This window comes from Ips typographus, linkage group LG1 (assembly GCF_016097725.1).
Source record: "Ips typographus isolate SLU linkage group LG1, UJ_Ityp_2.0, whole genome shotgun sequence".
Taxonomy (NCBI): Eukaryota; Metazoa; Arthropoda; class Insecta; order Coleoptera; family Curculionidae; genus Ips; species Ips typographus.
This window is the reverse complement of record NC_138422.1, coordinates 25,316,300-25,328,412: the sequence shown is the minus strand read 5'-3', so window position 1 is coordinate 25,328,412 and position 12,113 is coordinate 25,316,300. Positions and strand designations below refer to the sequence as shown.

The following is a 12,113-nucleotide window of genomic DNA, read 5'->3' as shown; positions in this document are numbered from 1 at the left end:
GAATTTTACAAAGAAAAGTTATCATAGACTGTTAAACCCTTCAATACCAGTTAATCAATGGTGGAAATTGAATTTCTTTTATAAATTTTGCTGTTTTTTTGCCATGGCTCTAAAGTTTGTTTAACATGTGTATGACCGCAATGATTGTGCCCTGTGTTTTGATTTTGAAATTCCAAAAAATGAAAAACAAAACGAAAATTTTGTTTTTTTTTTTTTTGGAAATTAGTTTAACCTATTTTTTATAGTGCTATGAACGCAGGTTGTGTGTGGTAATACACAGTTTACTCTAAAGCAATTTCAGTTTTTTTTTGGAACTAAAGATATCTCAATTTTTCGAAAAAAATAATAAGAAAATTTCAGTTTTTACGGCTACTTTGAGTTGTATAATTTGCATGTAACCGAATCACAATATACAAAGTTTTCAGTTTTATAATGTTTTTAGATTTTGAAAAACTGCTAAAAACCGAAAATGTTGATTTTTTTGTCAGAAAAGAAGTGATTTAGTGTTACACAAAGAAGTCATTTTTGACAATTTTAAAGCATTTGTGTTTTTTTCGAAACAGAGAATTTTTAATTTTTTTTAAATTTAGAATTTCTGTTTTGACGACACTCTGGTTTGTGTAGAATGCATGTGACTGCAATCAATTATACAAATTTTTCATTTATATCACGTTTTTAGAATTTAACAATCTCGAAAAAACAAGGAAACTGTTTGTTCTTTCTTCAGAAATTGGTTTTAGCAATTTTTTAAAGAAAGTTGTATAAAGTGCATGTAACCGCAATCAATTACAAAGTTTTTATTTTCACAATGTTTTTAGATTTTCCAAATTCCTGAACAACTAAAAAAAACTAAACTGTTTTTTAAAGTGAGCTTAGTTTTTATTATAATAAAATTGTAATTTTTGACAATTTTAAAGAATTGCAAGTAAATCAATATAATTTTCTCAGGAGAATTTTTGAGTATGTAAATCACATTATACAAAGTTTTTATTTTACATCAGTTTATCTTCATCTGGAGTTTAAAATCGAAAATTAGCATGGTCAAACTTCAGTTTCCTGTTTAATTATAACCTGTAAAAGTGGTCGTAAATAAACTAAACTGCTCATCACGTTAACCGGGATAGTAAATTTTTTTAAGCATATAACTCTTAAAGGAAAAAACGGATTTTAATGCGGTTTGCACTGTAATGAAACTTGATTTATTGGCTTTTTGCAAATAAGAAAAACGTTGACTTTTATTACAAGATTATTGACTTTTATGTTCAGTAACTGTACTCCAGGTACAGAGTAGGAAATGAGCTTCAACAAAAAGAATAATTTCTCATAATTTTTAGGTTAACGTTCTCACATTTTTTTGCATTTTAACTGTGTCGTATATACGACTATAAAGGAAGACATTAAGCCAAAAAACAATTTCCTTTTAAAATAGTATATTATTTAACGAGTGTGTAATAATTGCTATTACTCATGTTATGAGAATTGAGATTCGACTGAAAGTAAACTCTACCAAATGATTTTTTATCAAAGTTACTTTTACATTGAATCGTCAAAGGAAAGAGGATTTACTTTTCTAGAAAGTTATTTTATTGAGCACTAGCACTCTCCTCAAGCAGATTATTCACAAGTACCAGAAAGAATAGAAGATGTTCCAATTGGTTGTTTTCCTGGAGAATGCTAGAACTTCCTAAACATATTTTTCCAAAAAAATATTTTCTTTTACATACTGATTTCTCGACCACAAATTGCCTTCGAGCAATTTTACGTTTAGTTTATTTCTGTTGCTTATTGTCATTAGTCATCATAGTTAATAAATTTGTAACAGTGGATGTGCAGGTAGAAATAGAAAACCGCGTTAATCCACGTAGTAAGACACCAAGAGCAAACCTCGCTTTGAGTGTTAATTCTTCAAAGCAGGGAAAGGAATTCTCAAGAAAAGTGTTTATAGAATGTGACAGAAGAGCTGACAATGGCGGGTTCTTGTCACATTCTGCAGACCTTTTTCTTGGAAACTGCGTTTTTTGTTGGAAGAATACGTACCCTGGACGCCCCAAAACTTCAAGAATTGATGAGAACATTGCTGCAGGGGAGACATTCTGCTACAAGGTTTTCTTCAAGTAATCTGCCAGTAACGTCGCAAAATTTGTAAAAGAACAAAAATTAGCTTTTAGAAGCTTGATAACGCCCCTGCTCACACATTGTTGCTTTTACCAGAACTTTTGGCTAAAACCACTGTTTCCCTCAGATTTGACTCTGAATGACTTTTTTTTGTTCCTAAAACTGAACAAACTTATGAAAGGACATTTTTTGCAACGATTGAGTAGATAAAGACCACATTGAAATAAGAACTGACCAAGATTACAAAAAGTGAAAAGCTTTGAGGAGTTTTAATGTGTGCTCCTATAGTGTCAATGGATATTAAGTAAAATTGTTAACTTCCTGCCTCAAGTAAATGTAGAATAGCATTTGAAATTCAATTCCAATAGGAATCTTTCACTCCTTGAAGCAGTCGAGACGATGTAACTAAAACTTTCTATTTGATATAGATCGAATGTAAATATCAAGAAAGGGTTTGTGTTTGCATTAGCGTATTATTCAGCAAAGAAATTACACTAAACTGTACTTACACTATTGCAAATATAATTTTTAAAATAATTTTCACTAGAAAGCTTTGTTTTATTATGGAAATTCACAACTAAAACGTGCCTTTATCAGACACTTTTTATCTTAAAAAATCCCTAAATATTGTTAATCCACTCAATCACATGGGTTTTCAGCTAGAACTGTTAAAACACATTGTATAAAATTGGTTCAACAATTTTCCCTGAAAAATGAATTTCAAATACTTACTTTGTATGCCGGTCTATAATTTTTTCTTTATTTCAGATATGCTTCCTCCACTTCTTCACATTTTTACCAGTTTGTTGGCACTGACAGCCGCCCAGTCCAATTACAATGACCAGGCCAACAATATCGAGTACCAGGGGGATGGTCTACCACCCGAAGCCACCCTCGACGGCAAAGTTACCAAACTTGACGACCTCAGCCCTATTATTTTTCTCAACCGAACCAAAGCCGCTCTAAATTGTGCCGCTGGCTCCATGCTGGTAATTTGATGGATTTGCCCAAAATTAGTTCATTTACATTACTTGGGGGTTGGTTTCAGGTTGAACTAAAGTTTAACGACGCTTTTCATGGTATAGCCTACGCGGATTTTGACAGAAACTCAGCCTGCCAAGTAACTGGCAAGGGAGGACACAGTTACAAGCTGGAATTGCCATTAAAGGGTTGCGGAACCAAACAGGTTAGTGGTTGTACAAACATTTGTCCTAAAGAAGTTAACCAATATTTTGCATCCAGGAACCTCAACGTGTTTTCACCAATAATATCGTGGTGAGGTTCCACCCAAACCTGGAAATGGACGGTGACGAGATTATTACTATAGTGTGCAGATACCCTCCTCCAGTGGCACCAGTGCCTCCTATACCACTTCCAATGTAAGCCTATGACGTATTGTCCACACAGCAATATTATAACAAAAATGTTAATTTAGACAAGAAGCTGCGGTTCCAGCAGCTGCTTTAGAACCCCCACTAAAAGGGTTCCAAATCCTTCTAATAATTTGCGGAATTCTCTTTTTGTCTCTAATGCTCTTGGGACTGGGCTGTTCTTACTACTGTCTTCGTAGAAGACCAGTAACCTTCATCAGACCCTTTTCTAGTATTGGAAGTGACTCGGAAATTACCAAATTATCGGGAAGTTCTCTTGGTTAGTACAGTTCTTCCTGTTCCATCAAAGTGTATTAGAAATATATAAATTCTCAGGTACTTTGTCGATGTTCGAAGGCTTGAAAATCCCTAGAGCGCACGCCCCTGTAGGATTAACAGGAAGCAGTTCCGGAAGTGAGGGAGGCAACCTGATTAGTGACACCTTACCTTCTGATTACCCTTCCGAGTCTCACTCTGAAGTCGAAGAAACTCGTTCTCTACCGGTTAGTGTTGCGGTACAACTTGGAGAGCAAAACTAAAGTGTTTTTACAGGTTTCTTCAGCAGGCAGTTTTGAGAACCGCGCCTTTGTTCAAGATAATGGCAGCTTCTTTGGATCAGAAGGTTATGGTCATGCCCAGGAACATCAAATGCAGCATGCCGCTTTTGCTAACGTTGAAGGAATTCCTAGATACCCAATGGCCATCAAAGGTACGTTTTTTTGAGAGTTAAAAACTGATTGGTCAACTGAATTGTCTTTTAGGAGAACCACCAAACTTTGATGTACAAGTGCGAGTAAAACGAGCACCACCTTCTCCTTCCAGCATATCTTTCTCAGACACTGAAAGCACCAGAACTGAAAGAAATTTGTCCACCATCCCAGAACAAATGGAAGATATGAGTATCCGTTCTGTGTCCCCTCCAGTTACAGAAAGAACCCATTTCACCTACGTTCCTGAGCTGCACCACCCACCAAAACATATTCAACCAGCACCCACTTACAACCGAATACTGAGAAAGCAACAGGAAATGGCGGATGCCAGATCCATAGCTTCACTAAACACTGAAATGACCGACACACATTCAGTGACTGAAACAATCGACGATTCGCACCATATTATGGTGGCACCTGTACCACCTCCTCCACCTCCTATAGTACCCAAACAGCACTATTTATCTGAAATGCAAATACCGCCAAAGTTGGAACCCCCAATTGCTCCGGTCCACAAACCTGAAATTACTTCCCATATGGTGGATGACGTCTTTTTGAGAACTATTACAGAGAAGAAGACTATTGAGGATATTGAAAGACATAAAAGGTTGGTGGTGCTGCGTTTTCTTTTGTACTTGTACTATAACTTTCGGTTTTGTAGGCTTATAACAGAGTTCCACACCAGAGTAAAACCGCATCAAGCCCCGGAACCCACCAAGTGGGATGTTACGATTAAAAACTACCCAACTCAGGTGGAACCTCCAGAGTGGGAGAATTTCTCTGACATATCCTCAGCCTCAGGGATGACGTTAACTCCCAAAATGGAAAGAGCGCCACTTAGTCTGCCACCTCAGCCCCAAATCAACGATAATAAGTTACCTCTTAATGCACCAGAGCTAGTCAGCAATATACATCCTAACCGACATCAAGTGGTTACCAGCGATCTAACTTCCAGACTTAGGTAGTATGCTTGAAACTTGATGACTCAATTTAGTATAAACTGTATTTGGTATACAGGGAAAACGTACACACTATGGAGGAAACTGAAGATTCATACCTGCAGACTTTCAATGTACCCTTAGAGAATCCTCAAGTTCCTAACTGGAACGTTTTGATTAGAGTGTTACAACCCACTGAGCAAGAAGAAGAAGGTTTGTGTTACCTTGTAAGCCTTTTCAGAAATCTGACTTAAATGGAATTGATTGCAGGTCCTGTGATTGAAAGTGCGGAAACGTTCAACTCTCAACTAACCATGACGGATAAAATGAAGTGGAGGCAGATTATTACTACAGAATCCACGTTGCGCACTCTTCTTACCGAGGCGGTGGTCAAAGAAGACTTTGAACTAATCAGAAGCGATCAGAGATACGTTAAACTGTTCGATCCACCCAAATGGGACGTTATTATTCGAATTCTGACCCCTGTAAGTAATAATGATGAGCTAAGGATCAACTGCAAAGATGTCGTTTAAACTGGATATTTAGTAACTAAAGTACTCAGTACAGATAAACGTAACTCAAGACAGATGAAGGTTTATGAAGAGTGAAATTGGCAAACTGATTGATCTTTTGTGACCAGTTGTCGTGTTACGTTACACTCGCTGTGCATGTATCCGTGCTAGTATAAATAATATCAAATGTATTTTATAGCTTCACTAGTGTGATTTTGCCAGTCAGACCGTCGCAACCGTCTAAATTCCGATCCATAGAACTATGAAACTGTAGAATATTCTTAAACAACCTTACTGGTTCACCAAATGGTGGTATTTTGACAGTTGGTTGCTGATTTCAGGCTTAGTTTGATCTGGCATAAACGTGGCAATAGCGTAAACTCATGGAGCTACAAAACTACGAAATGAAATGACATTTGACTGTTTATTTCTGATATAAACTCATTCTGTCATAATTGTTGTAACTGTCGAAATATCATTTAAAAAGCCATTAAACTTGCAAAATTAACTGAAAACATTATAGCTTTTAGAGCACTTTATAGCTTTATGAGTGAGATCTTGACAGTTGTGACGTTAGATTGCTGATTTATGACTTATTCTAATCTGTTACAAATTTGGCAACTGTGTAAAGTCCTTTCCATGAAGCTATCAATTGCCGCTATCAATTGGTAAAATCAGCATAACTAACAGTAAATGCATTTCATAGTTCCACTACAGAGATCTTGACAGTTTAGACGTTGACAGTTCGATCCTGACGTAAGCAGGTCGGTCATAAACGAGGCAATCGTGTAAATTTCACTCTTTAGAACTAGAAAACTGCAAAACATTTTAAAGCAACTCCTCAAATGCACTGTATAGCTTCACTAGTACGATTTTGACAATTGTCACTTGTGGCTGCTGATTTCTGACTCAATCTATTCTGTTATAGGTGTGGCAACAGTGTAAATGCCTTTCCATAGAGCTATAAAACTCATGTTATTCGCTTATTTATTTGCTATCAGAATGAAATAAAATTTTGGGATTATAAGTAAAGATAATGAAAGCACATTTTAAAATTTTCCGATTAATGGTTTAGGGTTTCAACTATTAGATACATCAAAAACGCGATTCCTATTGTATATTTACTCGGTCGATATATCAAATTTTCTTTTTCAACAAAGCATGTGTATGAAAGATGCAGTAATAAGCCATGTTTTCATAATTTTAGTTTTATCGGTAAAAATTTCCAAAAACGACATGTAATTATAAGAAAGTGATTGTTGATCAAAAGATTTGAAGATATCTCTATCCGAGAAATAAAATATATCTGAAAAGTCATGTAATTTGTTTTTTAACAGTTTCAGGCAATGTCCGAGAGCTTTTGGCATTGCCAATGTTTTCTGGCAATGTCAGATAGTTTCTACTAATTGTCAGACAATTTCTGGCAATGCCAGTTGGTTGATAAACTAATTTTGTCGCAAAAGATCTATAATTTCTTAATAATTCAATCTCATAAAAATTACACTTGATTAAGTTACTAAACCCATATATTTAGCAATACTTATCAAAATATGCTATCTGGCATTGTCTGAAACTACCTGGAAATGTCAGAAGATATCGGGCATTGTCACAAACTATCTGAAATTGCCTGAAACTATCTGGTAATTGTCAGAAATTGTTTGGAAATGTTAGAGTCTATCTGGAATTGTCAGAAACTATCTGGCAATATCAGAAGCTATCTGCCATTGTCGGAAACAATCTGAATATGTCAGAGGGGGTTTCATGTTTCGTGGGTTTGAAGTCAGTTTTCAAGACTGGAGACTTGAAATGTGTTTGAAAACCATAAGAAATTACTTGAAAGGAAAAGTTTAAGCCTTCAAGACAATTTTGAAGAGTTTGAAGCCAATTTTCAAGACTGAAGACTTGACGTTAGTCTGAAAACCACAAAAACTGACTTTAAAGGCGAATTTTAAGCCTTTAAGTCAATTTTTATGAGTTTAAACTCAATTTTTAATAGTAGACACTTGAAATTATTCTGCAAACCACTAAAACTGACCTGAAAAGCAAATTTTATGCTTTCAAGTCAATTTTCAAGTGTTAGAAGTCAATTTTCGAGACTGGAGACTTGAATTTAGTCTGAAAACGACAAAAACTGGCCTGAAAAGCAAATTTTAAGTTTTCAAGTCGATTTTCAATACTAGGCACTTGAAATTAGTTTGAAATTCATGAAAACTGACTTAAAAGGCAGATTTTAAGCCTTTAAGTCAATTTTCATGGGTTTGAAGTCAATTTTCAAGTATAGACACTTGAAATTATTCTGAAAACCACTAAAACTGACCTGAAAAGCAAATTTTAAGCTTTCAAGTCGATTTTCAATACTAGACACTTGAAATTAGTTTGAAATTCATGAAAACTGACTTAAAAGGCAGATTTTAAGCCTTTAAGTCAATTTTCATGGGTTTGAAGTCAATTTTCAAGTATAGACACTTGAAATTATTCTGAAAACCACTAAAACTGTCCTGAAAAGCAAATTTTAGGCTTTCAAGTCAATTTTCAAGGGTTAGAAGTCAGTTTTCGTGACTGGAGACTTAAATTTAGTCTGAAAACGACAAAAACTGACTTAAAAGGCAAATTTTAAGCTTTCAAGTAAATTTTCAAGACTAGACACTTGAAATTAGTTTGAAAACCACGAAAACTGACTTAAAAGGCCGACTTTAAGCCTTTAAGTCAATTTTCATGGGTTTGAAGTCAATTTTCAAGTATAGACACTTGAAATTATTCTGAAAACCACTAAAACTGTCCTGAAAAGCATATTTTAGGCTTTCAAGTCAATTTTCAAGGGTTAGAAGTCAATTTTCGTGACTGGAGACTTAAATTTAGTCTGAAAACCACTAAAACTGACCTGAAAAGCTAATTTTAGGTTCTAAGTCAATTTTCGTGACTGGAGACTTGAATATAGTCTGAAAACGACAAATACTGTTTCAATCTATCTGAATTGAAACAAAACATTCTTAAACATATAATAACAAAATTCTGCTATTTCTACTGAGACGTTAATAGTTCTAATAATACTACTCATCTGTGTTAAAGTATATAGTTATAAATCTTAGCTACCTAAAAAAAAACTTTTAAAAGGTTTCCGTATTGTTTTTTTCCTCATACTTAAAGAAGATTTTCAGAAAGTTGACATTCAAAAAATTATACAAATATTAATGGTTCTTCATCGTAAATCATTGATTTTACAAAAATATTAGGACAGATGTGCTCCTACTTTAAGTGAAAGATTGAAGATGTGGAAGAATCTTCTGAATAAGCAGTGTATAAACATCAGTTTTACTGACACCTTTTGCTTTCTTTACAATTGATTCTTCTTGTAGATCGACAGGCAACCAAAAATGAGGTACAAGAAAAAAGCAGACTGGGACAACCGAAGTAGAAGAAGTAGTCTTCCTACGTTGTACGAGTACGACTCTGATGGTGGCAGTAGCGTCAAAACGTTGACCAGAGAATCTATGGAGTATCCTTCAATACCAAGAAGGTTAGCCTTTTAAAGTTTGAGTAACAATCGAATTTTAGTATACATTTTTAGGTCCTCCAGGTCAAGTTTTAAGAGTGAGGCTGACTTACGATCAATGTCCGAAGTGACAGTTGACTTTGGACGGCCTGATCACTTTGATACCCACTCAGAAGTTTCAAGTTACTACCCGGAAGCTAGGAGGTACTACGAAGACTCAGACGCTGGGTCAACTCACGGCAGATCATTGGCCAGGTCCCTGAGCCAACCCAGTTTGGCCAGATCAGCTAGTGAATTTACAGAAAGGTTAGTCGCTAATCAACCACATAGCAACAGTCACACTGAATATTAACTGTTATTCCAGGTGGGTGGCACCTTCACGGTACGATACCGCCAGCGAGTTTACATCTCCTGAAGGTACTCCCAAATCGCAAAGAAGCAGTCGAATGCAACAGTTCCATCTTCCTCAAGGTGGTTCCGAACAGCAATCTTCTTGGCAGACAAAAGAGTCCAGGAAGACTACTAGGGCACCTGGGGCTACTAGCGAAGAAGTCACTAGGGAATTTAGGTTAGTACCAACCATATACAAATGAGTGACGATACATAAGTAAATTTTTTTTAGAAGCGAAGCTACGACCAGCTTTATGTCACCAAGAGGCTGGTTCGCCGACCACGAAAGCGAATCTAGTTATAAGTAGTTAAGAAAGCCTGATGATGCCATTACCGCCAGAAATTTTGGTCTGTAAATACGGATCTCAGAAACAACTTTATTTTTTTTAACTAACGATAACAAACTTCTTTGCCATTTACATGTGTCTATTTGATAGTGTGTATCATATTATATTTTTACTTACTTAGTAACATAGTTGATATAGTTAAATTACCGCTCGTTACTTTGAATCTTGTAACGTGAAGACATTAATAACGGAATTAAACTTATTTTTGTAACTAGCTGTGATAACCACATTTTGTACTTACTAAACTAAGGCTTCTGGATATGTACTTCTCTCTTTAGTCTTATTCCTTGCTACCACTAAGTTTTAAAATGTTCTTTTATGTGCATTGGAGTTTTTACTGTCTTATTTAAACACTAAAAACTCTAATGCCAAGATTCTCTTGAATCTTTTAGCCTTCCTATTGACTTAATAGACTTCACGCTTTTGAGGTCTGTTTGCTCAATTTGCTCAATATACGTTCTGGTGTCGGGTACCGGGGTTTCTATTTTCTTATTCTTTAGTCAATTGTAGCATTTGCAATATTTTAAAATAGACAATGTAATTGTATTTTGCCAAAAGGATTTTTTATATCGTTTATTTTGTAAGCAATACTTAAATAAATACGCTTTTTCATCTTTTGAGTGTGAATTTTTTAGTTGTGGTATAGTATTTTGCTACAGTATCTCAGAAATTTACTTCTATCTTGCAGGATTCCACTGATTTTTTTTCTTTTTTTTTAAGTGCTTGTTACGTGACTTAACTAGTACAAATTAATTAATTAAAATTATTAAATGAAGGTAGAACGAAATAAGTACAGGGTGGCCAACCAAGAATGCGAGGTACTGTGTCCCGGAAACCAAAAATGATACATGTTTGAAACAAAAATGTTATTAAGTAATATGGCCATACATGAAATCAGTGGCAACAACGGATGCTATTTCTTGATTCTGTTGATTAATCTAGGGCGTTTTTACTCAAATCAGTTTTTCTCTAAATGTTGTCGTTTTCGAGATATTGACTGTTAAATATTACATTTTCCACTACTTGGAAGATTGTAGCAAGCGAACGGCTGAAGATAGAGCAAAACGGTTAACATATTCCTATCTTTTTTTTTTTTGAGATCTATCATACAGGGTGGTCCAGTTTTAAATGTCAATAATTCACCAATCCATATCATTATGTCATTTTCCTGAAAAGTGCTTCTTAAGGAAAATACTATCCTTCAAATTTCTGTTTAAAAATAGTTTTTTTTGTCATAACTGTCAGACCGTTGGAGCAATATTGATCAAATTTGGAACAAGCACTTTATTACACGTTATTACGGTCAAAGACCCAAAACTAACCCAACCCAACTTAAAAATTGTCTTGGAAACGGAAAATTCACTTAAGAAGTTTAAAAAATATTATTGTAGCCAGTTTTCATAGTTTCCAGACAAACTAAAAGACTTTAGTTTTGAAAATTGAATTAGAAAAGATAAACATTTCAGAATCTTAAAAGTTGTGTTTGTAACCAGTTTTCATGCAAATCGAGAGACTTTAATACTAAAAATTGACTTGTAGACATAAAAACTACATTTTCAAGAATTTATTATTACTACAAATTCATACATTTAAACATTAAAAATTGACTTGAACCCCAAAACGTAACTGAACTAATGAAGTGACATCAGAAGCTTAAAATTTGCATTTGAATTAAGTTTTCATAATTTGAAGACAAATTTCAATATTTTAGTCTTGAAAATAGTCTTAGATGCAGGACATCATCATCAAAACATTAGATTCATGAAAATTGTCTTGAAAACGAACTTTTCGTGCTTTTTACTTTGCTTTTCATTTTCATCGAATTCTGGACTATTTTTAGTGCTTCAAAACTGCTTTCAGCTTGGAAAATCGAGTTTCAAGACTATCTTCACCAAGTTATTGACATAGCAAACTTAAAAAACAATTTTTACATTCTTCATAGACTTAAAATGGCATTCCAAGCTTTGTCACTATTATATCGACTTCTAGACACCTAAGTGCTAAAAATTCGGGTATTTCTTAATAAACTAGACTGTTTTTAGTGTTTTAAGGCTGTTTTCAGTGCCTCAAATCGAGTTTCAAGACTATCTTTACAAAGTTTTTGACTTATCAGGCCTAAAAGCCAGTTTGTCCACTGACCATAATCTTGAAAATGTTATTTCAAGCTTCTTCACTATTAAATTGACTTCTACACTCATAGGTGCAATAAATTGTAGCATCTCTAAGAAATTTAGACTG

General features: G+C 34.6%; 1 protein-coding gene across 3 annotated transcripts in view; it reads left to right on the top strand.

Moving 5' to 3' along the window:
• Nucleotides 1-10,492, top strand: part of LOC145740110 (uncharacterized) — a 46,223-nt gene extending 35,731 nt beyond the window's left edge. For 2 of the 3 annotated variants that reach the window (XM_081995468.1, XM_081995469.1), the window contains 14 exons: nt 2,884-3,104; nt 3,164-3,301; nt 3,358-3,494; nt 3,551-3,765; nt 3,822-3,988; nt 4,038-4,194; nt 4,247-4,802; nt 4,857-5,156; nt 5,213-5,346; nt 5,404-5,618; nt 9,002-9,162; nt 9,214-9,444; nt 9,503-9,706; nt 9,761-10,492. In XM_081995468.1, the coding sequence (XP_081851594.1) occupies nt 2,886-3,104; nt 3,164-3,301; nt 3,358-3,494; nt 3,551-3,765; nt 3,822-3,988; nt 4,038-4,194; nt 4,247-4,802; nt 4,857-5,156; nt 5,213-5,346; nt 5,404-5,618; nt 9,002-9,162; nt 9,214-9,444; nt 9,503-9,706; nt 9,761-9,836 (2,910 nt within the window). In that variant the 5' untranslated portion in view covers nt 2,884-2,885 and the 3' untranslated portion in view covers nt 9,837-10,492. The remainder of the gene's footprint in view (nt 1-2,883; nt 3,105-3,163; nt 3,302-3,357; nt 3,495-3,550; nt 3,766-3,821; nt 3,989-4,037; nt 4,195-4,246; nt 4,803-4,856; nt 5,157-5,212; nt 5,347-5,403; nt 5,619-9,001; nt 9,163-9,213; nt 9,445-9,502; nt 9,707-9,760) is intronic. The other variant, XM_081995470.1, reaches the window with a different exon arrangement.
• The last annotated feature ends 1,621 nt before the right edge of the window (nt 10,493-12,113 follow it).